Source organism: Callospermophilus lateralis, chromosome 1, assembly GCF_048772815.1.
Source record: "Callospermophilus lateralis isolate mCalLat2 chromosome 1, mCalLat2.hap1, whole genome shotgun sequence".
In the NCBI taxonomy this organism is placed as follows: domain Eukaryota; kingdom Metazoa; phylum Chordata; class Mammalia; order Rodentia; family Sciuridae; genus Callospermophilus; species Callospermophilus lateralis.
In genome coordinates, this window is record NC_135305.1 from 120,029,614 (window position 1) to 120,056,219 (window position 26,606).

The 26,606-nt window shown below is 33.4% G+C and overlaps 1 protein-coding gene and 1 pseudogene across 1 annotated transcript; both read right to left on the minus strand.

Moving 5' to 3' along the window:
• Positions 1-1,942: 1,942 nt before the first annotated feature.
• On the minus strand, positions 1,943-3,090 carry LOC143398030 (sperm motility kinase X-like). Its single transcript, XM_076854944.2, has 2 exons — positions 2,554-3,090; positions 1,943-2,263 (listed from the first exon to the last, which is right to left on the minus strand). Exons 1-2 carry the CDS (start codon positions 3,088-3,090, stop codon positions 1,943-1,945), a joined length of 858 nt encoding a protein of 285 aa, XP_076711059.2.
• A 2,640-nt stretch (positions 3,091-5,730) lies between these two features.
• On the minus strand, positions 5,731-6,568 carry LOC143398099 (GTP-binding protein GEM pseudogene; annotated as a pseudogene).
• Positions 6,569-26,606: the final 20,038 nt, after the last annotated feature.

The window sequence follows — 26,606 nt, forward strand, 5'->3', positions numbered from 1 at the left end:
CCTCCTCAATGAGCTAAGTGTCCAGATATTTTTGTTTATTTTTAATTGATTTATTCATTTTGTTTCTGAGTTTTAAGAATTCTTTGCATATTTTATATAACAGTTCCAAATCAGATATGCCTTTAGCAAATATTTTCTCCCAGTCTGTGGCTTTTCTTCTTAGTCTCTTGACAGTGTCTTTGTAAAACAGAAGTTTTCTATTTTAATGAAGTCCACACTTTCAATTATTTCTTTCATGAATCATGTCTCTGGTGGTGCATCTGAAAAGGTATTGCTAAGCAAAAGTCATTTAGATTTTCTCCAATGTGATTACCTAGGAGTTTTATAGTTTTACGTCTTACATTTAGGTCTGTTGTCCATTTTGAATTAATTTTTGTGACATATATAGATGTGTGTTTATTTTTTTTTTCATTTGTATGTCCAGCTATTTCAGCACCATTTGTTGAGAAGACAACATTATGTTACTTTTTATAAGATTGGTTGATGGCCTGGTGTTGTAGCTCGGTAGGAGAATGCTTGCCTAGCACATGTGAGGCATTGGGTTAGATCTTCAGTACCACATAAAAATAAAAAAAAAAAGGTATTGTGTCCATCTAAAACTAAAAAAAAAAATTAAAAGGAATGAAATATTTCAAAAAAATGGTTGACTATCTTTGTGTGGGTATACTTCTGGGCTCTCTGTTCTATTGAATTGATCTAGTTGTGTATTCTTTCACTCCGTCCCTTACTGTCTTGATTACTATAGGTTTATAGTAAATTATGAAATGAGATGTAGTCAGCCCTTTGACTTTGTTGTTCTTCAATACTACATTTGCTATTCTGAGATTTTTCACTTTCCATGTAAACTTTAGAATCTGCTTATCAAATGTCCTCATCTATTATCTATCTAGTTGATGTCTTTTCTTTTTTTCTTCTTTCTTTTTCTTTCTTTTAATTCTTGATTTTGTATCTCATGCAAGTGTTGAACTCAAATGAATTCTAAGAGTTTGTTTTAAAATTATCTTAGATTTTCTACATGACAAACACATCACCTGTCACTGATGACTATTTGGTTTCTTACCAATCTATATACTTCCTTGTTTTTTTAATATTATTTCATTAGTGAAGGCCCTGCAACATATGGGTAAATGATATCAATAATAGTAGCATTCTTATTTTGTCCCTGACTTTAATGAAATATGTTTTGTTGTTGTTTAGAAAATTAATGTAGACAAAGAAGATTACTTTAAAGAAAAACAAATCTCAGGCGGGGCTCTGCCAATGGCAGGATGGACCTGGGCCTACTCTGGGCCCTGGCTTCTGCATGGGTCCATGAGGCCTATATGTCACAGAATCTCTGACCATGATTTTTGCAGTCAGTGAAGCAGTCTCAGCTGAGACTTCACAGAATTCTCTAAGGGGCACATTGCCGATAGAGTTGGCTTAGCTTGCCCACAGTTCATTTGTGGCTTCCAACATCTCATGTCTTTATCAGGATGTGGTAGAGAAGACTTCTGATGTCCCTGGTGGATCCAAAGTCAGCCAGAACCTATGAAGAGGAACCTAAGGTAGTTTTCAGATTTAGCCTCTGCAGGTCTTCAGAGTCCATATGACTCATGCCCAGGCTGAGATGTCAGGGTCAACTGATCATGTCTTCTGGCTGTCCACTATTTTAGCTCTCTGGTTTTACCTCTCCACTTCATCAGAGCCACACTTATTAGGCATCTGGAATATTTCTTCCCCCTTACATTAGAGCCACCTTATTGCTGACACATGGTATGCAACAGCACAGTTTTTGGACATAAGAAACAATTCCCCTAACCACCCACTTCCAGTGCTTCCTCTTGGCATGCTGTTGCCCAGAGTCAGACTGGGTGGGTATATTAGGCACCGCGGTCCTTGTAGTCAGGAAGTGGAGATGAATGGCCAGAAGGCTGGCCCTTCTCATAGCCTTTTTCCCTGCCTATTTGACCTCCTCAGGCAGCTGAGGCATGGGGAAGGTGGGAAGCACAGGCTTGCTAAGACTCCTTTTGGTGATGCCAGTGAAATGGGAAAGATCCATGGGGCATTGGTGAGACTTAACCCTTGGAGACACAGGCTTTCCCTGGAACATGCAGCCTGGCCCCTGGCTTTTCTGGTGCTTTAATATAAGGTATGTCGCCATGGCTGTATTGAATTTCCTCGTGGCCAGAGACACCCAGGTCTTGTATGGATCATAACCCAGAACACACAGAATGGTCATTATTTCTGGGTCTGGGTGTTTGGTGAGTGCCTCAGTAAAATGCTAGGGTACATACTGCTCACCCTGTGTCAGCCATGGGTGCTGAAGAATTTGCTTGGCTGTGGGCCGTTTCCTGGGGTTCAGGGTCAGTATTTGATGGATAAGTCGATGCGCCTCCACTGGAACACGGTGAGGGATGTTGTATGTTCCAAGCATGATGTGCCTCAGTAAATCCTGAGTGATACGCCCCACAAAAGGGCGGGTCCCAGTCAACAAAAAATATAGCATGATGCCCAGGCTCCAGATGTCCACTTGGGGGCCCTCATGTGCTTGCCTCAGGACCACTTCGGGGCAAGATGTGAGAGAGTGCCCCAGAAGTGGCTGAGATTTTGACCAGAGGTAAACCAGGTGCTGAGGCCAAAGTCAATAAGTTTTATGTTGCCTCTGGCATCTGCCATGACGTTCTCTGGCTTAAGGTCTTGGTGCACAATTCCCTTGTCATGGCAGTAGTCCAAGGCACCCACCACCTGTTTGAAAAATCTGCAGGCCTTTTCCTCCTGCATGCCACCTGGTGGAATATGGTCAAATAACTGTCCCCCATCTGCGTATTCCATTATGATGTAAATATTTCTCTGAGTTTCAATGATCTGAAATAATTGAATGATATTTGGATGATCTAGGCTCCTCATAATATTTGGTTCTGAGAGTACCTGGATATTCTTCTCATTTTTACACACCACTTTGACTGCCACTTCTGCCCCAGTGAGGTGATGGCAAGCTAGTTTTATCTGGCTAAATCCGTTTTGCCCAATGACCCCTAGAAATTCATAGTGGTCCTTGACCACTTTCTTCTTGCAGGAGCTGGGCCTCTGAATGTTCTGACTATGCATCCTCAGCAGAACTACCACTAAGGATGTTAGCCCAAAAAATAACAGAATAAAACAATATCAAAAAAGCAAACCAAAACCACTATACGCACTATCTGGGTATCTGACAGGTCAACACCAAGAGCTTCCTGTACTTGTGGACAAAAACTACCACAGTCACTTTCTCATATATCTTACTCTTTGAAACTTTCTCATAATGGCTCCTTGTGACATCAAAGCAAGCAATCACCCAGTCATACCTCGCCATAAGCCCTAGTGGTCCTCTCACTTTTGAGCCTCCAGAGCTCTTTCTGTTTTCAGAATAGGAATAAGGAAAGTCTTCAGGTTTTTTTTTTCTTTGCTTTAGTAGTTTATGAGACATTTACTTGTTTAGAAATTAAAATTTCTATGGAACTACAACATACCTTTTATTTTCAGTCTAAAATTCTGTAATAATTTTTTGCTTTGAAGACCACAATATATCTACACTCAAGGTATTCAATTTTTTTTTTTCAAACCTGGAATAACTGGTGTCAGAAGGATGGTGCCACCTCATCACATGGTGATACTATAACAAAATTGCTCTCTTCCTTAAGATACCATAGGATATAGTATAAACACTGGTATGGATGAGAGTGAGAAAAAGTTGATCATAAATTCTCCATATAGTCCTACATACAATGCATATGCATTACATTTTGATACCAGTAACTGAGGGGGATGGGGTAGAGATGTAAAAGAACTGCATTTTGTGTTACTGAATATAGATCCACACCAGGGTTATTTTTCCATCTTAGGTTAAAGAGAATGCCCACAGTAACTCCATGGTAATACCTGTAGGACAAACTTAAAATGAAGGGAAATTCAAATATTTCATGTAAAAATCAATTATATAGGAGAGAAGATAATCATTCATGAACACAAGGCAGAGTGAATCAGGAGCTTTCCCTGACTTAGAAGAACACAAGTTCTACTGAATCAGCAGCCTTCCCTGCAGTGCCAACTGGACCAACAGCTCACCCTGCTGTCCTTATAAGGTCATGAGTCACACCAAACCAGCAGCTTGCCCTGCTTTCTCTAAAAACACAATTCATACTGTAACAAGAGCGTGTCCTACTCCTTGTGGTCCCATTTTAGGTAATTATCTCATAATATTGCCATTTCTGAAAAAAAAGGTCTTATTCCTGGGTTGGGATTAGAATCTAAACCAGTGCACTGAGAGATATAATTCAACTATAACACACTCTATTTCTATTTTTCTGCCATGTTTTTTCCAAAGGTGTTGAAATTTGTTTTATGCTGTTTCTACATCAATCCATATCATCATATGACCTCCCAGGTTTGTCCTGGAAGTGCATATCCTTAGTGGGTAGGGTTATGAAAATTCCTGATGTCCACTGACCCAATAACCTTTCACTTGATTCACCTCTTAACTATTGGCTATCATCACCACACTAAGGACCAACCTGCCAATACATGAACCCTTTTGTGGGGAGGCTATTGTACCAAAACCACAGCAACACAATTTCTTTATTACATTGTTTATGTCTCAGGGTCTGTCATAATTAATATTCCATGTACTACTTGATATTTAAAATTGTCTATTCTTTCCTTTATCAATGTTATTACAAATTTGTGAAGTTTATAACTCTTTTCAAAGAATCAGCTCTGTCTCATCAGCTCTGTCTCACTGATTTCTTCCGTTGTTTCTATTTTTAATATAATTAATCTCTGTTCTTTGATGTTTATTCTGCTTGATTTTGGTTTATTTGCTACCCAGATAACCCCCCTACAACTACCCAATATTTCCCAGCTATAAAAATGAAAATTTGTGCCATTTTCCTTATTTCTAATATTTTTGTTTTGTTTTGTTTTCAAAGATTTTATTTCTTTTATTATAAGACATATAAGGTAAAAACTTGTATATTTTGAAAAAGATAGAAAATGGTAATAAAATGGACATTTTTCTTATTAAGAAATATGTTCATAAATATGCTTTATCAAATGTTAAAATGGTTATTTTGCAAAATAATAATAAATAGAGCAGAGCTGTAGCATACAAGGGCTAACTCAAAATACTGGAAGTTTTTATATATTTTTTAAAAATGTAGCCTTTGATTCTATTTAAAAATTTGGCATTTTATACTCCAGGTTATCAATAATTCAGATTTTAAAAATAATTTTATGTTAGCTCCATGATTTCAAAAACAATGAAACACAAAAGGTGATTTCACTAAGTATAATTTGTTGAAAATAACCTTCCCCTAAATAAAAAATTGTAAGACACATAAGATACATGTTTTGAACCTATAAATGGTACACACATTAGTTCCCAATACCACAAATCTCTGTAAGCATTACACAAAAATTGTTAGCTTAAGCTTTAGTTTCCAGCAAGATCCATCATTTCTTTTCACAGTTTGATGGAGCATTGATAGTCATGACCATGATGAGCCCAGTTCTTACAATTCTAGCTCCATGGAGATAAGGTACATGGACAGTTCTCCTCCTTTGAATAAATCCTTTCAGTGTTCCCATGTTCGTTTATCACCCAATGGCCTCGAATTCACAAGAACACTGGGCAAAATTTTAGTGATGAAAAGCTCTTGTTCTAGGCATTCTTTTGTAAGCTTTGATTCTCTACTATCCAAAGGAGCAAAAAAAAAAAAAAAAAAAAAAACTCACGTGAACACCAAACATGTCCCATAATGAGCATTAAGTGTCCACTTAGCAAAGTCAGCCTTTTTCCATAAATAAATACTAATTGTTTACAAAGATCTTTCATTTCCCATGCATTTTGTTGCCCATGAGGCTAACATATTCATTCCCAGCTGCATTGAGGGAAGCCCCATCTAACAATACTTAAGTATTCAATCTAATATAGATTATTGGTCCCAGTGGCCTTTGACGATGTCCATCAGGAGGACATCTGGGTGATGCTTGGTGTCTAGAGCACAGAGAGGTTGTGGCAGGATTTGGACTTGAGCTTGAAGGCCATGTTCTTGTTGTTTTTGGCCACGATCTTGCCCCAGAAGCGCCGAGCTTTCCTGGGGATGCTCTCTCTCCGTTTCTGGTAAGCCAGCCGCCGCTCATTTTTCTCCTTGCTGTCCCGACGTAGGCGGACCTGCCGCACGATGCCCTCAAACAGCTCCTTCACGTTGTGCTGGACAGCCGCTGAGGTCTCAATGAACTTGCAGTCGAACACCACAGCACATGCTCTCCCTTCTAATACAGACACCTCCCGGCACCAGACTAGGTCACTTTTGTTGCCAACTAAAATGATAGGAATGTCCTCTGTCTGCCGGGCCCTGCGGAGCTGTATTCGCAACTCAGATGCCTTCTCAAAGCTCGCTCGATCTGTGATGGAGTAGACAATCAGGTAGGCATCCCCGACTTGCATGCAGTGGTCTAATATGTTTTTAATGGTATTAATTTCCAAGTACTGCTTTAGATGTGGTCTAACAATTTTTAGATGTTGTTTTTCATTAGGTTCAGTGTCCATTTTATTTGCTTTTAAACCTCCTTGGCCCATAGATTCTTGAGATTTGTGCTTTTTTCCCAAGGTTTTGAAGACATTTTTTTTCTTTTTATCTTGCTGTTTTCTAGTTTGAGTCCTTTGTGGTGAAAGATCACTCCAAGTGTGTTTTCAATTATTTAAATTTGTCAAATTTTCTTCATGGCACAGGATATGCTTTATACTCATTTATGTGCTTTGGGTAGAAAACAAAAATTAGTATTCTGTTATTGGATTAAGAGTACTATAAATATCTCTTATGTCCATTCCTTTGAAGATACATGGCTTATATTAATTTATCTGTTTTGGAAATATTGATAAAAGTTAGTTAGTATTTTGTTTTTTGGTTAAGTGTACTATAAGTATCTCTTGTATCCTTTTCTTAAAAGGTGTTAAGTTCTCTTCTTTATTTGATATTTTCTGCCAAGTTGTACTATCAATTGTTGAAAGACTGGTTCATTCTCAAAAGCTAATGCTTCAAGAAAGACTGGTTCATTCTCAAAAGCTAATGCTTCAATCCTTCTCTTCTTTTCTCTCACCTCACCCAACAAAAATAAAGAAGTAAATAAGTACATAAATAAGCAAGTCACAACTATAAAAAAATTATCCATACTCAATAGGAGAATAAGAGTGGATCAGAACCAATCATGTGACATTAGCCTTAATGTCCTAAACTCTTTGGTGGAGCTCTTTTGATTGCCAGAATCTTGGAAGTATTTACTTGAATTCCCTCAGAGTTACATGTTCTTTCTTTCTTCAGATGATTTATTAGGATGGATTTCAGCTTCTTGTTATAACTTTTGGTACTCACCTGCTCCTCCATCTGACTTTAACCTTAGGGTCAGTTTTGTGTTTTTTCCAAATAAAGGTTGTCCAGATGTGGAGCTGGGGATGTGCCTCAAGCAGTAGCGCACTGGCCTGGCATGCGTGGGGCACTGGGTTCAATCCTGAGCACCACATACAAATAAAATAAAGATGTTGTATCCACCTAAAATTAAAAAATAAATATTAAAAAAATTCTTCTCTTCTCTCTCTCTCTCTCTCTCTCTCTCTCTCTCTCTCTCTCTGTATGTGTGTGTGTGTGTCCTATCTTTTCTACTTTCTTTATAGCTCAATTAGTAGGTTAATCTCCAGGATATTTCCTCAGATGTTCAGAACCAACATCTTACTAACACAGTGTTCCCTAACACTGCAGAGAACATAAAAATTATCACAAATTTGTGCAGTGGCTTAGGGGGATATCATTCATTACCAATTTAATGCAACAAAAATTTTGAAAAAGAAAAATTTTGAAAAATTTTGTAATTAAAAATTACAGCTAATGATGTTGAAACAAATGTTAGATGAGATTTGTAACTAAAATGGGAAGAATGTAACACTTGTCCTTCAAATCAGTAATGGCAGCATAGACTGTCATGCTCTACCTTTTACATATATCTAAATGCATAAGGAAATTATATAGTTCATTTCATATTAATATATGTGCCTATGTTTTAAAATATTTAAGATACTGTATTAGCCTCACACAAATATTCTAAACTTCAGAGAAACTCAAACCCTAAGTTGCAGAAGTCATCTGTTTTAAACTGTGGCATTTGTGTTCAGAGAAATCTATACCACTAATGGTAAAGGCTTTCTTCTGGCCCGTGAAATTTGAAAGGGTCATGATACCTATCCACTCTGCCTTTCAAGTTAAAGATAGGCTATGTGGTCATGATATAAAAAACAGTATAGCATGCATGGGTCTTAGTTCAGCATTTATCTCTTTCTATGTATTTTTAAATTTTTATATTATAGAATTTCTAGTCTTTTGGATAGTAAAGCTGTATAACTTTTTTTTCTTTCCTTTTCCTTTTGCCTGAGGCAAAGTGCTAGTATTTGATTTATCTTCTGCACTTGTCTTTCTTTTAACAATATGAACTTTTTCTTAGACAAGTACAATGCTGTGTGTGACCCCACAGGGAAATAGTTTTCTTTTTAAGGAATGTGTACAAAGTACTTAATAAGTCATGTCATTCCATGATTTACTGTATATTATATTTTCAGTGACTACTGTTAATTTTCTTGGTCTCTAGATGCCAACATTTTAATAAAAACAAGACATTTTCAACAAAATGTCAGAAACAAAGTGATCAAAGTGCTGTGGGAGCAGTTTGGCAACAGTTTGAGCTTTGAATTTCCTATTCACTTTCCAAAACATTCACTTAAAAAGCATTCATTGAAGCTGAACTGCCTTTATCAACCTGATCAGAGCCCCATAAAGAGCATGCATGATTCAACTGCCTTCCCAAGCTTTAAAAAATATAACTTTGATATATGCCTCACAAGTGCAGCACAATAGTTTTCATGCTCACGTTTGTTAAGATTTAGTGCAGCCATTAAAGAACAGAAGGGCTCTTTGGTGGCAATCCTCAGACATACCAAATATCCCAAAGCAAAACCTTCTACAAATCAGAGATTAAGGTACTGACAAAAATTTCCACTTGATTGCAGTTTTCCCCTTTAAACCTTATATCAGGAGTGACTATCTTTTCAATCAAATCTCTCAGAGAGGTGAATAGATAGGTTTTTCCCTCTTGGAGGAAAATATTAACTGAGAGATAAAAAGTGACATTTTATGTGCCTTGTCCAAGAGTCGGTCGATTTATTTAAAAAACGGTGTGTGAGCCTGACCTATACATGAAGTTTGTGGCATGTCTCTTGTCAAGTATTGATCACTTAAGTCTTTACTGTTTGCCTATTGCAATGTAGCTAATAATCTCTTTTTATTTAGTTTGTGGCTTTGAATTCTTATTATGGCTTTGCTGATTTCTCTGGGACCTATTAGATCTTGCTTTTGCCATGCAAATGGCTATGGAAATCAAGCTTGCTGAAGCATTTTTCCTGGGCAAACACTCTTTGTTTTCCATCAGTTCATGTGTCAAGTGGTTTGCCTGCAGATAGGGTACATTTGGAAGTAGCGGGCACCATCAATCTTCATGACTTTGCTATATACACCATTTCACCTCTACCTGGTTTGAAGGGAGATTGTAAAGGATGGCTGAGCGATCAAGTTATTCCTTTTGACTGACATCAGGTATTTCTATCTAACTCACCTCAGCACTTTGGGGTCAATGCTGGGAGCTTAGAAAATTGGATACTAGATGATGTGGTAAAATGTCCTCCACGATTTGACATGTTGGCCATCTCTGTTAGCTTTCAAAAGTGTATGTTTTGAACTTCATTCACAAATTAAAGGCAAAACTCTTTTTTTTTGCTCATATGTATCTCCACTCATAACATTATTGAAAATTTTGTAGGGTTAATATAATTTCATTACTTCCAGAATGATTTTATCCACATATTTGTCATAAAAATGAGAAAAGAAAATTACAAAAACAAAATCAATATTTACAGGGGTTATTATAATTGGTTTTTTGCATTCTAAGATGATCTACAAAAAATGAATTAAACTTCAATCTTTTCAAGGCAGTAATTGGAATAGATTAAGGAAATTAGGTATATTACATTGTCTCATTGTATAAATTATTTTTGTGTGTTTATGTTATAGATAAATAGTTATAGGTAAGTAGATAGAGATATAGAGATATGTAGAAAGAGATATGCTATTCTATCATAAATCAATACCACTCAGAGTTAAACATTACAATATGGTGTATCTCTTGCTTCTTGCTCATAACTGAAAGAAATAACTCTAAGCTTACTTAAATTGGCTATATTGAAGAGTTTTAATTTGTAATTTTTGTTGAAATGATGTAAGTATGAAAATGTCCCTTAACCTCTGTAGAAAGAAGATAAGGTGTTGGTACATTTACTCTTTTCGTTTGTAAATCATATCCAATTGTCATTTAAATTACTTAGCCAAGTTTCAGTATAAATATCAGAGTCATATTATGTATGCATATGAATAAGGATAATAATGGAAAAAGGTAAAATTTACACCTACACATGTCAATGTTCCTATCAATAGTGATAGAATAATTCAAACATTTCCCAAATTATTACATAATCCTTTGAATTTCATATGTTCTAATGCTTTGGTTTTCAAGGAAGTATAGGTTGAAAGTTCCATAAAAGCATCTAAAACACTCTAAATTCTGAATTTTGGATAGGAAGAACAAAGTCAGAATAGTGAAAACATCTCCTCTATGTATATGCATACATGTATGTTTGTAGACTCATTAATAAAAATATATAATTCTTGATGCTTATGGAAAACAGAAGTTACCAATTAGAATATGTTAGGTAATGTATTTTAGTGTATATGTTATTTCTGTATTATTAATAATTGCATTAAAATTCACAGTTCCTTTTTGTTAAAAGTGAACATTCTCAGAATTTATATAACAATTCCTCTTTAAAGTATGTAATGTTATAATTTAGCCCTATTTTTACTGAATAGTTAGATTTTTAGTTAATGGATTTAAATTAATAAATATTACTGTAAACAGTAAAGTATGTAAACATAATTATTTGTAATCCTATTAACCCATTGCATTTTCCTTTATGAACAAGTAATTTGACATCTGAAATTATATCTACCTATTATCATTCCCTTCCTTTGAGGAATTCTTGCCATTTCTGTCTCACACTCTACATCTAATTATATGGTGACAGCATGGTAGGGTTATGTTCTGATGTACCTCTAAACATAGTTGGTTAGTCCAAGGATGGACACTAAGTATCAGATGAAAATAAGAATGAATCTTTAGCATTTTACCAGCAGAAGAAATTATAGAATAAACTCATTTTCATAAGAGTTAATTTTACTATTTTCAAAGTACTTATTGTCTAGCATATGGGATGTGTTCAGTAAGTGCCAATTATTATTATTAATTTTAAAATTTATTATTAAGCATAGATTACAGAACAAGAGAATTAAAATCTGTGTTTTAAATTTCAAAAGTCTGTTATTGTCGGTAGTGGAAAAAGAAGCTCCCATGTTCAATAATATGAATGTAGGGAATGTTGAGAACCAAAAAGAGGATTCATTTTTCAGACCTGTTGAGCTACAAATAAATCTGGTGTGATATATCAAGGATAGAACTCTGGTTGGGAAATAATGGAACAATAATGAATAAAACAGGCAAATCTGTCTTGATTCAATGGAAAATCTTGAATATTCAAATTTCTCAAAATGTACATGTTTTTGCAGAAGTAGGTCACTCCTTCACATTGTGCATTAGCCTATATTTCTTGTCTGTCATGTGGAATTCCTTCTGTTCCAAAATAGTATAACTCCCTTCCAAATTAGTGTTCTTCTTCTCTTGTTTTTAAGGCTATAACCAGAGTTAAGTTATAGCATCATTTGGTGATGTACTGGACCTTATCATAGAAGAAGAAAGGAGATTAAAAACCACAGGATGTGAAAAACCTAGCCTGCATGTACCACCAGAAAACAGGAGAGTATGTGAGGGATTTAACTTTGAGGTTCTTTGATCAAGCATTAATTAGCTAATTTGGGAGAATTGTATTGAAATGTAATATTTAACAATTTGGAAAAGAACCCCATACACACAGGGATCTCTCTTACATAGAACAGCTATACATTAAAAAAGTGGTAGTGTATGCAGATGATATTGAAATGTCAGAATTGCCATTGCATACAAGGATAGAAAATATTGAAACTCCCAGAAATTAGGCTTGCTAGAGCAGAATTTTTCTATATAAAGGCCTAAAGCTTATCAGATGACTATGTTGCAGGGCAAATTTCAGATCATACACCAATTAGCAAGTCTGCTAGAAATATACTAGAGAGAGGTACACCACCATCACCCAGAGCTTTCTGAGAATTCTGTATGTAAGTCAATCCTAACAATATGAAGGCCACTAAGGATCTAAGCACAATGAGAGCAATCAGGGTGGTGGACTATGGAACAATGGCATTTAAGAATTTACAAGTGATAAGTGACAGGGACAAAGGGCACCTAGGGGAGCCTATTCCACAGTTAATATAGAATATAGAAATACCACCCATAGGAATTAGAAAACAGTACCTAAAGGGAAAAATTTTGAGTATGTACCAAGAAGGTTCCTGCTTATTTTTAAACATTTTGTGGAAGGAAAAAATGGATGAGCAGGAGGCAGAGGAATGTCAGCATCTCTTTCCCAGTTCTTAGGACTGAAACATTTTTAGACTTAGATCCTTTGATTAAAGAGGTAGAATTACATGTGGAAGAATTTTGCAGCAGCAGTACAGGTATACAGGTCACATAACTATGTACTAGATTTCAAATATGTTGAAGACACTTAGACAGAACAATGTTAATAACTGAGAACATGAGGAATAGTAATGGCCTCCTTGTTAGATTAATATAGAATAAGTGAATAAGGAGAATCCTGTCCAAGGTTTGACTCACAGCATCCCCCCTGGTTCTATATGCCACCCAGTGTTTATTTTCCTGGCTGTTGAATATATAATCAGAAGAGACATATTTTTATGTGGCACAGGTTCTCTGTTACATGCTATAAAAGCAAAGGAAAGGTGGAAGCCTCTAAAATTTTACCCTCCCCTCAGACAAGACAGCAAATTATTTTAGAGAATGATAATAGATTGCTACAAACATGGCCAAATTGTGTCCCCAGTTGTAGTCATCATCCCAGATAGAGCACCTTCTATATAGCACATGACCTTAGGTAGATGGTATGTGGCCATTCATTTTATGAATGTGTTTTGCTTTTCTTTCTTCATTGGAAAAGAGGATCAAAAGAAGTTCTAGTTCACAAGTAAGGAACAATAATATATATTATACATGGGTATGATTAGTCTCTTGCTCTATATTAATAGAGTCCAAAGAGATCTATACTGCTTGGTTACCTTAGATTGCCACAGATATCTCTTTTATAATTCCCATCATGCTAATCAATTCTGATAAGTAAGAACAAACTATGAAATTGTAGACCATATTGTGATACAAGACTTGGGTATTAGGAAATAAACCTTATGCATATATGCCTACAAAAACCAGTGAACTTGTGTTTTATGTTATCGTTTGGATATTGGGTGTCCCCCAAAGCTCCTGTTTACCCAGGAAGTCAAATCATTAGATTATGAAAGCTTTAACCTAATCAGTCCATCCTCATTGGAATGATCTAACTGGGTGATAACTATAGTTATGGCTGGGGGACATAGCTCACTGGGGGTGTGCCCTGGAAGTGTACATCTTTCCCATGGCCCTTGTTTCTGAGTTTCCTGGCTGATTTGAGGTAAACAACTTGCTTCTTCTACACCCTTTGGCCATGATATTCTGTCTCATGTTTGGCCAAAATTAAAGGAGTGGGCCTACCATGAATGAACCTCTGAAATAGTGAGCCAAAATAAACTTTTCCTCTTCTAATTCCTTTTTATTAGAAATTTTGGTCTCATGGACTAAAAGCTGTCTAACAAATTTTGTTTTCTCATTTGTTTCTCAGCATGGCTGTTGAAATTAGGAACAGTCTTTGACTGTGCTACGTACGTCCTCAGCCCTTCTTTAAAAACCTTCATGAGAACCTGTCTCATGAAGTTATCCAAGCAGACCTCTAACTTGCAATTCTCCTATCTTAGCTTTCTGAATTTCTGAAATTACATGTATGCACCCACTATGCCTGACAAATTTGGGTCATGAGGGCTCTGACTTTATCAGTGGATTAATCCACTAGATGGATTGTCTACTGGGAAGAGGACGAGGTTGAGAGAATAGGTCTCTGGGGTTATGCACTAGAAGGATTTATCTTATTCCCAGAACTTCTTCTCTCTCTACCTCTGTCTCTATCTCTGCTTTCTGTCTGCTGTGTACCACCATTGTCTGCCATGGAATGTCTAATATTCAATTCAGTCTCTTCTAAGGCCCAAAAGAATGGAGCTAGCTGACCAAGGACTGAATCTTCTGAAACTTAGTCAAAGTAAACCTTTCTCCTCTAAGTTGTTATTGTCAGGTATTTTTGTCACAGTGATGGAAAGTTTTTTGACATAACTTGAAAAGGAATAATTAAAATATTTTACAGAACATACCAGGAATAAGGAACAATGCCCAGGAGGTCTCTTCAAGTCTCAGAGGCAGCATATGTTAGACCTGGGAATACTGCTCCACACCATATATTTAGTAATATGAAAAACTGCTGGCTTTGTGTGAGGTTCAGAGGAGAAGAAAAACTAATCTTTTATTAAAAATTGATATAAGGCAAGATAAGATTATGAATATTGAATAAGGCTAACTCTAATTAAAATATGTATGCAGTTTAAAATGTAAGTTGGATAAAAAAGAATAAGATAATACTCTTGTTTACAAAATAATACAATTTTACTTATCATTCAAGCAAACACACAAGAATTATAGGACAACATAAACTTTAAAGCACTATGAGATAAAGGGCACAAAAATACAAGAAGGAAATAATTAATATTTTGCTTAGAGAACAGAAACAGAATATAGCTAAACTCTTGAATATGTAGTATGAAGGATAGTTATTTTATTAAATGATAATTAAGAATTTGTATAACTTTTGATGATCTTTAAATTTGAAATACATAATATTAATATCTAAATAGCATATAATTTTAATTCTCTGTAGTGAACTTTTAGAATAAATGAACATTTAGAATTAATGTTAGATGTATGAATGCCTCCTCACCTTATATAATCTCAGGAACTAATTCTACCCCAAGTAAAGTGTTTACAGACATTTCTGTTATAAATGCTCCTGCTTATAAGACAGGTGGTGCTATCAGCTTATACATGACATGTAGGATCAAGAATAATATTTTGAATGTATTAAAGGACAGCAACACACAGTATGTTCTAAGAAATAACTCCCCCAATTTTTTTTTAGCTGTGCTCTAGGGGAGCTAGGGAATAACAGATGAAATGTGTGAAATGTCAAGAATAATTAACAAAAGTGATAGTGTTAAATATCAGCAAAGGAAATAATTCCTTCTTTCCTGGGAAGTAATTATAATTTCTCCATGTACTTAATAAGACGATATTCTCTTTACATTTTTTCCTTTACTATTAAATGCCATTTTTGTTCTCAAAATATTTAGGATATTGCTAGCGAAAAGGTAGCATAATTTGGGGGTAATTTTACATATCTCTTTGGTAAAGCAGTTGTTTGGATTATTCTTTTTGTATAGCTTCACTTAAGAACCCAATTATTTCTGTGTATTTAATGGTCAAAATTTAGTAAAATTATATGCAAGATGTCAGCTATCCAAAGGGATAGTTAATCTTTAGATGTTTTTCAACCCATTTCATAAATTCTTCTTTCATTTTTTGTACATTTTATTCACAATTCCTACATATGCATACATACATACATATATAACATACATGCATACATAATACACATATGCCTTATACATACTTACATATATTATACATGTAGTATTTATATGTGTATGTGTATACATATACACATATACTTTTGAATAATACATTTAAATTTAAAGTAACACTATGAGATATGGAAGAGTAATTTTATCTTCATTTATGTTAATACCAGTTAATCCAAATATTAGAAAAAGTTTTTAATTTCTTCTGTAACACAAAACAAATTACACTATACATTTTGTATTTAGAATGTTCTCTATTAATTAGTGCTGTGAAATCACATTTAAACAATTAGCATTCTTTTCCTTTCATAAAAAGGACAAAGTAGTTTACACATTTCCTAGAATTATTATAGTAACTTAAAATTAAAAAAAATTAAAAATAAATTTTGTAAACTCCTTTAAGATCCACATATGCGATTTTATAAATGTAATGTATTAACTTTAATGTTTAGCCAAAGTATTAGGTAATTCAAAGAAACAAAATCAATTCTTTGAAAATGAAGATTTTATAACAGACAAGAAGTGAAGTCATAAGAAATTTTGCAGTATGCAATGGAGGAAATAATGTGTTGGGTCAGGATCACCTGTTTCATGTAAACATTGATTGTCACATATAAAAAATATTCTGAAGGGCTAATAGGGATAAAAAATGGGAAATATATGTTCTGTATCAAGTTTATGTTTCCTGTGGGCCTAAAACATAAATATAAATGCTTTTAATAAATATTTGTATGCTTAAGTGTGTTGTTTTATTAAACAAAGATATGCAGCTAATGTTTGATAAATAGACAAATGGCAAATTAAGGAATGAGAATCATGATATAGAACTCAATTCATGGGGTAACTAAATGTTCTTTTAAAATAAACTTTATTGTGCATATCTGATGTTCACAACATGAGATTATTTGATACATAAAGAAAGTAAGATGGTTACTGTGGGGAAGCAAAGTAAAATATCCCTTCTCAGTTACTTCTTTTGACAAGAACAGACAAAATCAACTACTTAACCAATATTTCTAATCCAAAATAATTTTATTAACTATATTTCAAATAGAAAGATATCTTTACCAGGTCAAAGGAGAGCAAGAGTCTTCTGAGGGAATCTCAGTCACAAGGGAGCTCTGTACAAGTGGGCTGGCAGTGTGTTTGACTGGAGAAGAGACAAACAAAATCAAGGCAAACAAAATCACTGTGGACAGAGAGATGAACAAAGTGGTAGACAGTAATAAAACGGGACAAGTTCTTTCATTTCCTGGGAAGTAATTATAATTTCTCCATGTACTTAATAAGATGATATTTGAAAAGTTTTACAGTGTTTAGATTTCACTAAAGGTCAAGCCTGGGACTCAAATTCAGAACATGCAACCATAATGAAGGTGAGAAATGAAGGAAGCCTGAATTATATTCTCAGTGACAGACTTTGAAAAAGGAAAATCCTGGCCCAGAGTGAATCCTTGCAGGTAGTTTTCTTGTCTCTGATGGGATTAAAAAGAAAAACGATTCAAAAAATTAATGGGAGAGCAAAAAATAACTAGCAGTTATTTATTTTAAATGATAATGTTAAGAAATAATACCTCACTTAGAGAATACTGATATAGGGCTGGGGCTGGGGCTCAGTGGTAGAGCGCTCACCTCGCATGTGCAAGACCCTGGGTTGGATCCTCAGCACCACAAAAAATAAATAAATAAAATAAAGATACACACACACACACACACACACACACACACACACATATATACACACACACACACACACATACATACATACATACATATATATAAAGAGAATACTGATATAAATTCTATTTAAGATTTTGTGGTTGCAGGTTTATGTGTCTCTCTTTTTTCTACTGCTTCAACTTTCTCTTGATGTAAGAGAGTATTTTGTAGCACTGCTGTCACTGTCAATTGTCCCAATTTTGATTATGATCAATATGATCAATTCAGTCATAAGCTATAGTTATAACCTCTATACATTTTTTTAAACTTTACATACTGTTGAAATCAAGGATAAATATCCTAGTATGGAACATATTAGAACATAATTATGTCCTGAGAAAAAAAAAAATTAAAGAATGTAACAGTATTTGGGATTTGTCATTGGGAAATAAATTGAAAAAATAAGTAAATAAAATTCAAGATTGTGTTTACATTTGACCAAAATATAAGCAGTGACTTATGCATGCACACTAGCTGCATGACAGATTGGAAGATTGGAAGGTTGATGAGGTCTTATATCAAAGCCACTTTCAACATCACAGTAGACAACTTTTTAAATTATTTTCAAGAATTGTGTTTTAATTTCATTCCATAACAAATTTAAATATTAAAAATGATGTGACAATGGTCTGTAATTATCTGTATATCTATATATCACCATGTGGTATATATAATCCTAGATATCATTTTTATAACATTTGTTATGATGCTTTTTTACTTAAATATTTATTAAAAAGGTATAGTTCCTATTTTTGGTGTAGGAAGCATAGTAAGACAAATCAATATAAGGAAACAAGATTGTCTAATGTAAATCAATATGTATAAAATGTTTAAGAAACAACATATCATGCATGATTATTTAATTTTCATATTTAAGTGATATCACTAAAAATATGCAGCATCATCAAAATTTTGCCAGAGGAAATTAACATAATCCCTTTTATTAATATTTTAGATGGTAAATTTTGGAAACCAAATACTAATTGTTTATCTGGATATTTTCTCTACTGCTTTTGTCATATGGATGTAGAACACACAGACCTGGAGTCACCCCATCTTTTGTGGCCACATGCATACTTTTCTTGTACATACCTGCATATTGAAGATGCCACAGTGAGATAGAAAATGAAGCTATTTATCTCAATTACATAATTTCCCAAAGAACTCTTCTTTTATTGCTTTTCTATTTGAAAGTTTATTTTAATATGCATAAACACATAATTTTGCAAAAACACATAGTTATCATACATATGTTCTTTTACTTGTAGCTTTGTCTTTATGATTTTCTCGAAGTCCTACCATCTCTCTCACTCTAGTGTCACTAAGTAAATTGCCATTTTCTCTTCCCCTGCCCCATAACACATCTTAACAATAGTCCCATATTTTGAAAAATCGCATATAAATATTATATACACTTATCTACATATATAAAGTTCATTTATGTCACTTTCTTTTTAAAATTTAGAAGTTATATCTTCATTGTTCTGAGTCCCATATTTTAAAAAAAACAAACCTGAAAATCTATTCAAGTCAATCCTAAAACATTTTGTTCATGTTTTTTATTGGCAATTTATGTTCATATGATTGCCTATTGTGTGTATGTACAGTACTATACCTGTATTTACTATACATTAACCTATTAATATGCATTAATATTCTACTTTCCATATAAATAGGGTGACTATAGATATCTATGTTCACAAGGCAACATAATTTTACATTGGTAGATTTTTTACTCCCAAATCTCCTTAAAATATATATTTTTATTCTTACTTTATATCTTCTAGATTTCAAGTTTTGGATAAGGGATCTTCCTTTTCACCACCAGCCTCACAAATAACAAACTCTGTTTCTGGTGAAAGAGATAAACATTTTTAGATCCCTCTTAGTAAGTACAATTAAAACCTCTGATCATTATGTATAAAAGATTTAATAATGTTCTTAAAGCCAAAGAGAATAAGACAGTCTGACTGGTACTCTTGGGCATGAATACAAATATGCAGAGAAGTCCTTGAGTTTTATTTTTACTACATATGTCACAGAATAAATGCTAGAGAAGCTGGTAACCTGCAACAACAATAGCCGCAGACACCCTCAAACACACACACACACACACACATAGCCTAAGCAAAAGTCCTCTCTAGCCTCAACAATAGGAAAATGGCTGCCTTCTGAGATCAAAATTTAGATAATATCTGCTTCCCAGCAGCCAAAACCCACCAAAATAATTGCATCCTACCCCAGTTGTAACCACAAAAATTTGAATGTGGGCCTTAGATTTCTACCCATGCCATGCTACAATTAGGCTTGCCCACCAGCCTTACTCTCCTCCAAACCAAAGTGTACCAGAGAACACTGAAGACGGAGTCAGTGCCTTCATCCTCAGGTGTAACTAGCTCCCATCTCCCCATTGTGTTGTCAGAGGGTGGTAACAAAGGCTCCCCTAGTCAAGGGGCTATCCGTAGGAACTAAATGGAGAGTAGAACTTGCAAGATGCCCCAAAATAATGATGAGCCCATCATTTAAATCATCAACAGAAGCTGAGTGGGGAAATTGGAAATCTCCCTGTCTTCAGCATCAACAAATCAGCAACTGCTACCACCTACAATGTGGGATCAAAAGAAGGCAGCTAAAATGTAAACTTGAAATAATATTTAGAGACTAACAACATATTACCATCATGCACCTATTTCCATGGTGGTATTTCACCTCTCTCATGAGAACTTGTATATGTTCTCTTAGTGTTATAGATTTTGTCCTCTTTGCAGGATTAATTTTGATATATTTTTTTGTGTGTTTATTATTCACATATGATTTCTGTTTATAGTATCCTTTGCCAAACTAAAGTTTAAAATTACAAATTATAAATATTTTGTTCTTATTTTATAGCTTCCAGATTTCAGGGTTTGCATTAGAGATCTTCTAACCACCAGTCCCAAACTACATGAGATATATTGAAAGATTTGCTGTAATTTTGATATTGTGTTATTTAAAAGTCTGACATATAGAGAGATAATTGAAATATTTGTAATTTTCTACAAAGATATCAAGTTGTGTAAGAAATGGTAAATAAATCACACTTTGTTTTCTTATACAAATTGAGTGGCATTATTTTCTTACTATTTAAACCTCTGGATCTTCTTTTTTATCTATAAGATAAATCTATATTTCATTACATTTCCATAAATTCTGATACTATGTATTTTGGCCTTCTTTGATTTTTCTGGTTTTATATTCTCTTTCTCTTTCAATTTCATAATAAGCAGAAATCACTAATTGTATATATAATCAAATTTAATTCAAATGTATATATAAATATACACAAAACCAATATTTGGAGAATTATATTTTCTTTTGCTTAAACAGTGTTTTTTTAAATGGAAATAGTAAAAAATATAGTTTCTCATCCCAGTATTGGCTTACTATGTTCTTTCAAGCCAATTCTTCTGCCAGTAAAATCTCTAAGCTATTCAGAAACAGCGATATAGAGGCTTTGTATAGCAACTAAGTACAGTGAAACAATGGAAGGATGTGAAAACTTGGAAAGAAGGAAGTTTCCTGAATAAATGTCTATATTTGGTTTTGTTTTATGTTCAATTTTTAAAATGACTTTTATTCTTACAATAGCCCTGAGGTTGTCATGTGAGTGGATAAACCTTTTTTATAGTATCTCCTGTCTTACTTTTTTAAGTACTAGAGAACAAAGTAAAGGCAATTATAGGAGCTGAAAATTGAGGAGACAAAAGTGAGATTGAAAGTTCACCCCAAATTTTGAGTATGAACTAAGTTTAAATCTCTGCATAAATCAAACATTTATAACAATTTCCAAGTAACCAAGATATAAGTCTAATATAATTTAACTTGTGTTCAGCTGTCACTTACTTCACAAAGATCAAGACTTTTTGAGTTCAGTCAATCATATATGTCTTTAGTTATAAGATATCCTGCAGAAACACATGATTTTGTTATATTCCTCCAAAGAGTGTGTATGTCTGTATAACTTTCAGAAAGAAGTATGGAAACACTCTGGAAGAATACAAAAATTTTGTGTTTTACTTTAAATAATTAAATACAATTTTATAGTTAAAATAGACTTTCTATCACTTTACATTCTGTTTACCAGTTGGAATTATTCAATGTTGTCATTTATAGTAACTTTTATCCATGATATTTTCCTTGTCATTATGTTTATTAAGTCTACAATGAAAATGAGCCATCTATTCTTTATGTATGTAATCATTATTTAACCTTATTATGGATTATTTTGCTAATCAGATTTTTAAAAATTTAGACTACCATATTTTCTAGTTATACAATTCTAATATCAGAATAAATAATATTATTCCTAACATATGCACAATATAGGTTATTTTCTAGTTTTTCTTAAATTTTTAGACCATCATATAATCTGTTTACTGATGACTAGAGGCAATCTTCTAATGTTCCTAATTTCAGTTCATAACGTTTAATTGCTTTGCTTTTTACAATTAATATTTTAGGTTCTTATACAAGGTAAATTTTCTCTACTACTGTTTTTTATAAATCACTTTTTAGGAAAAATTTTCTTGTCAAATAACATTATAGAATTTATTAACATAAGAATGTGTATCTTTTACTGAGTGACAGCTAGCTAGCTAGATTTCTGTTATGTGTCTATGTAAGCCAAGTTGTACAATGACAATAAATTTTGCTTGATATGAGTGTATTATATCCAATATTATGTTATCTGTGGAGTCTTTTTAATGTTTATAAAATTGCATTCACTTTAGTTGATTTTCATTGATCTAATTGAGGTACAATTGACATAAAGTAAAATTCACCTATTTTAAATATAATGGTTTAATGATTTTGGAAAATATTGTATACCATGCTTATAAAAATTTCAATTTATAATTTTCAATTGTAAAATTTTGCAACATTCTATAAACTTCCTGTCTACATTTTACAGGAAATTTTTGATTCCTAATTTCTGCTTTGGATGCCACTTAACTGATTTTTACCATACATAAATATATCTACTTACACAAATGTAAAGAGTATTCCAAGATAGGAATCTATATTTGTTTCCCACAAAATGTTTCTTTTGAAATTCAGACACATAATTGCATGAATCAGTAGTTCATATTCATTTATTTCTTTATTTGTACTAAGGATTGAACCTAGGGCTGCTTTATCACTAACCTACATTCCCAGCTCTTTTTATATTTTATTTTTGAGACAGGTTCTTATTAATTTACTTAGAGCCGCACTAAGTTTCTTAGGTTGGCTTTAAGTTTTTGATCTTCCTTCCTCAGTCTCCAGAGCTGCTAGGATTACAGGCATGCACCACAATACTTGGTTCATACTTTCTTTTTAAATGGCTTATTGGTGTCTCATAATAAAGACAGAGCACAGCTTATATATTCTTTGACCTGTTGATATACATTTTATTAAATATAATTGTCAGTATATTTTACATAAATATTTTTATCTCTTTTGATAAACATGTAGGCCTGTAATTGCTGGGTTATGTGTGCAAAAACTGTTTTCAAAATTAGTTGTATCATTGTGTGATTTTGCAATACTGAGAGTTCTAGTTGATTCATAATCAAGAAAAACAACTGGTACTATCAGTGTTTTAATTTTATCTATCTAATAATCATGAGATGTTAGCTCATTGCTTTTAATTTGCATTTTCATTATGAAAATTTATGTTAATTATTCATTTATTTAGTTATTGGACATTTGTTCATAATTTATATTCTATTTTCATAATGTCTGTCTTCCATTCATTCTTAGATTTTTATTAATTTGTTGATATTTAGTCATAAACATTCTTTTTATATTCTAGACATAAGTTTTTATTTAGGTAATTATATGTATAGAGAAAGTCTATACATAGCCAATGGTTAGAAATTTTAAGATAATTAAATTTATCACTTATGATTTCTTCTGCTTAAATAATCTTTGTGTGTCCACTGTGAAGATCATCTACTATTTTCTTTTAGAATTCTTAGGTTTTTTTTTTTTTGCTTTTATGGTTTGGGTTATGGTCTATCTAATTCATTTTTGTGTATCATGTGAAGAGTTGGTTGAGGTACATTTTTTTTTCTTTTTTGGAATACTGGGGAATGCTCAGGAGCATTCAACCACGGAGCCACATCCACAGCCCTATTTTGTATTTTATTTAGAGATAGAATCTCACTGAGTGGCTTAGTGCCTCATATTTGCTAAGGCTGGCTTTGAACTTGTGATCTTTCTGCCTCAGCCTACCAAATCACAGGCCTTACAGGCATGCATCATTACACCCAGCCCAAGATATATATATATATTTTTTAAATTCTCAAATGGCTATACAATTGTTTTGCTTAGACTATTTTTGTTGTAATAGAATTAACTTACCAGTTAATTTCTGGTAAAATCCAAGGACTCATGATTACATTTTTTCTCCCATTTTATTAATTCATTATTAATAAAATAATATACTATTTATCTGCTAAAATATTGAATAAATTTTAATTAACATCTCTGGAATCTTATGTGGAAATCAGGACTTTATACATTTTGTATTTATATACAGTCTGACAAACAGCATTTTGAACATTTCACAGGAGGCTTCCTCAGTAATATTTAGAAGCTCAACAGATTTGCAGAGCTTTTGAATCTCTCAGTAGAGTTGACAGCAATTGCAGTGATACTGACTGTTCACATGCTTTTTGAATACACTACGGGCAAAAGTCTGTACACTGATTACCAAGTGTTCATTTTAATACTAACCTTGTGCTTCTTTAAATATCTCTGGTCTTTAGAAGTAAAGGGATCTTAAAAAGTCATTTGTGTTTTTAAATAACACTGGATGGATAAAAGTTTTCTCCAAAAGGTTAAAGGAACCCATAACTCTTCAAATAGAGAAAACACACACGATCTCTTTTGGTAATTGTTAAAGCTCATGTTTTAATCTAGTGCCTTAGACTGATAATAGGGAGCAGCCAGAAGATTGTAGTTGAAGGTCATTACATCACACTGAACTCAAAGTATATTACAACAAAATCAATTAAGTATGATTTTTTTTTCCTTCTGAAATTACGGGGTTTAGTAAAAAAGCCCCATATTTTATCTGTTATTTTTGGGAAGACATGTAGCTGAATCTTTTATGACAATTACAACAAAGACCTTAAATAAATTAGATGGATTATAATATAATTTAATACTTTTCATATATGTAATATATCCTTTGTCTCTTATGGCATCAAAATAATTTCTTTCCATATATTTTGACTTTCAAATAATATCATGACCAGATTTCTTAATTTTCAAAATTACGTATTAATTTTTTTTGTCTGAATTTGTTTACTGCTAAAGAAATATCAGATTTTTGTCATGATAAAAATGTACAAAGTGCAAATGAAAATGAGATAGAGATTTAGGATAAAGAGAGAGAAATACTTAATTTTAAAGGAAGTGCCCAGAATCCATTGAAATGCTGAAAGCACAGTTGTAAATCTTGAGAAAGGAGCCCTTGCCCAAGTCCTGCTGAAATTCTCTTCCATCATATATGTGAAGAAACAGCCCCCTCCTACCCTGGGTACTGAGTTGAGTTTCCCCTCTCTTCTGGGAATTCCTCTTTTCCTCAATGACCAAAGAAATTCCAAACTTATTTTCTGTGACATTGCTTATTATCTTTCTCTTAGCACATCTTTAATTCTGTATCAAACTAAACCTTAAAATGAAGAATTATGTTATATTTGTGAAATTTGTAGCACTTCAGGCTACCAAAATACATTGTATTTTTTTACCATTCATATAAAGGTTGTAATTAGAAAAATAATAATGATATAGATATTACCTAAGTACTTGATAATCAGTTGCAATCCCAGCAGAAGGATTCAATAGTTTCACTGGCTTATAATTCTTCTTTATAATAAAACCTGTGAGACAGGAATTTTTATGACAAGTTTTAAAGATGTCAAACTGGAGCTAAGTTGTCAAAGTTTACCATATAAATTAGGAATATGTAAGAACTAATATCTGCCTTGCCCTTTTGTACTCTGTTACTTAAATTGCTTCAGAGGCTCAGACAGTGCTCTGAAAGTATAGGTCAACAAACACTTGCAGAATGTTCAGAAAGAGATGAATTTTAAATTAAATGCAGGAAAAAGGACATAAAGAGATTGTATTCTCATAACTTTAACAAAGAAAAAGTGGGTAATGCAAATAAATAAAATTAATTACTTCACTATTCTCCTAGTCTCAGCTATAAAAAAAAAGAATTAAAAGCAGCTCTTTGGGAATGTAATGGTTACTAAGGAAAGTCAAGGGAAAGCTTGTTTGGAGGAAGATTTTCCTCTATATTATTGCTAATATGTAGAACTTCAAGTCTTAATTTCCAAATTATGGGATAACATAGAATTGCTCATCATTTTTGGGGTCAAGGAGAAAAAATAAACTAGTATTTTTTTTTAATGTGATAGAAACTAGCATAGGTACTTACGAAGCTAACTTTTTTTTAATGATTGTATGTTTCACAGACTTTTTTTTAGTTGTTGATGGACACAATACCTTTATTTATTTATAGGTAATGCTGAGAATCGGACCCAGTGCCTCACATGTGCAAGGCAAGAGCTCTACCACTAAGCCACAAACCCAGCCCCCATAGACTTTTATATTAATTATAATATGTCCTCCTTACAAAATCCCTTGTCAGGAGAAATTAAAACTCACAATAATCAATATGTCACAGCTCACACAGCTAGTAAGCATACAAATTTCTATCCAACCAGTTGTTTCCCATGAACTTTCTGTTGTAAGGTTGAAAGGGTAATATACCAAAACTTACAGCAGGCAGGAAGCAAATTGTCAGAATAAAAGATGGTCTCTGCACTTGTGTGCCGATGTTTTCCATCTCTCCCAGAGGCTTCATCTGTACTCTCCCATGCCATATCCTGAATGCACAAAACATTGGTGTGTTGAAATTAGGAGGCTTAAAAATTATTTGAAAAAAAGTTGTTTGAACCTAAT

Excerpts from the sequence above, each read along its gene's own strand:
- LOC143398030 (XM_076854944.2), bottom strand. The coding sequence starts at position 3,090 with ATGCATAGTCAGAACATTCAGAGGCCCAGCTCCTGCAAGAAGAAAGTG. Across the intron at positions 2,264-2,553 it reads GGGGCACTCTCTCACATCTT|CATTTTACTGAGGCACTCAC; the intron begins GCCCCGAAGTGG and ends TATGTACCCTAG.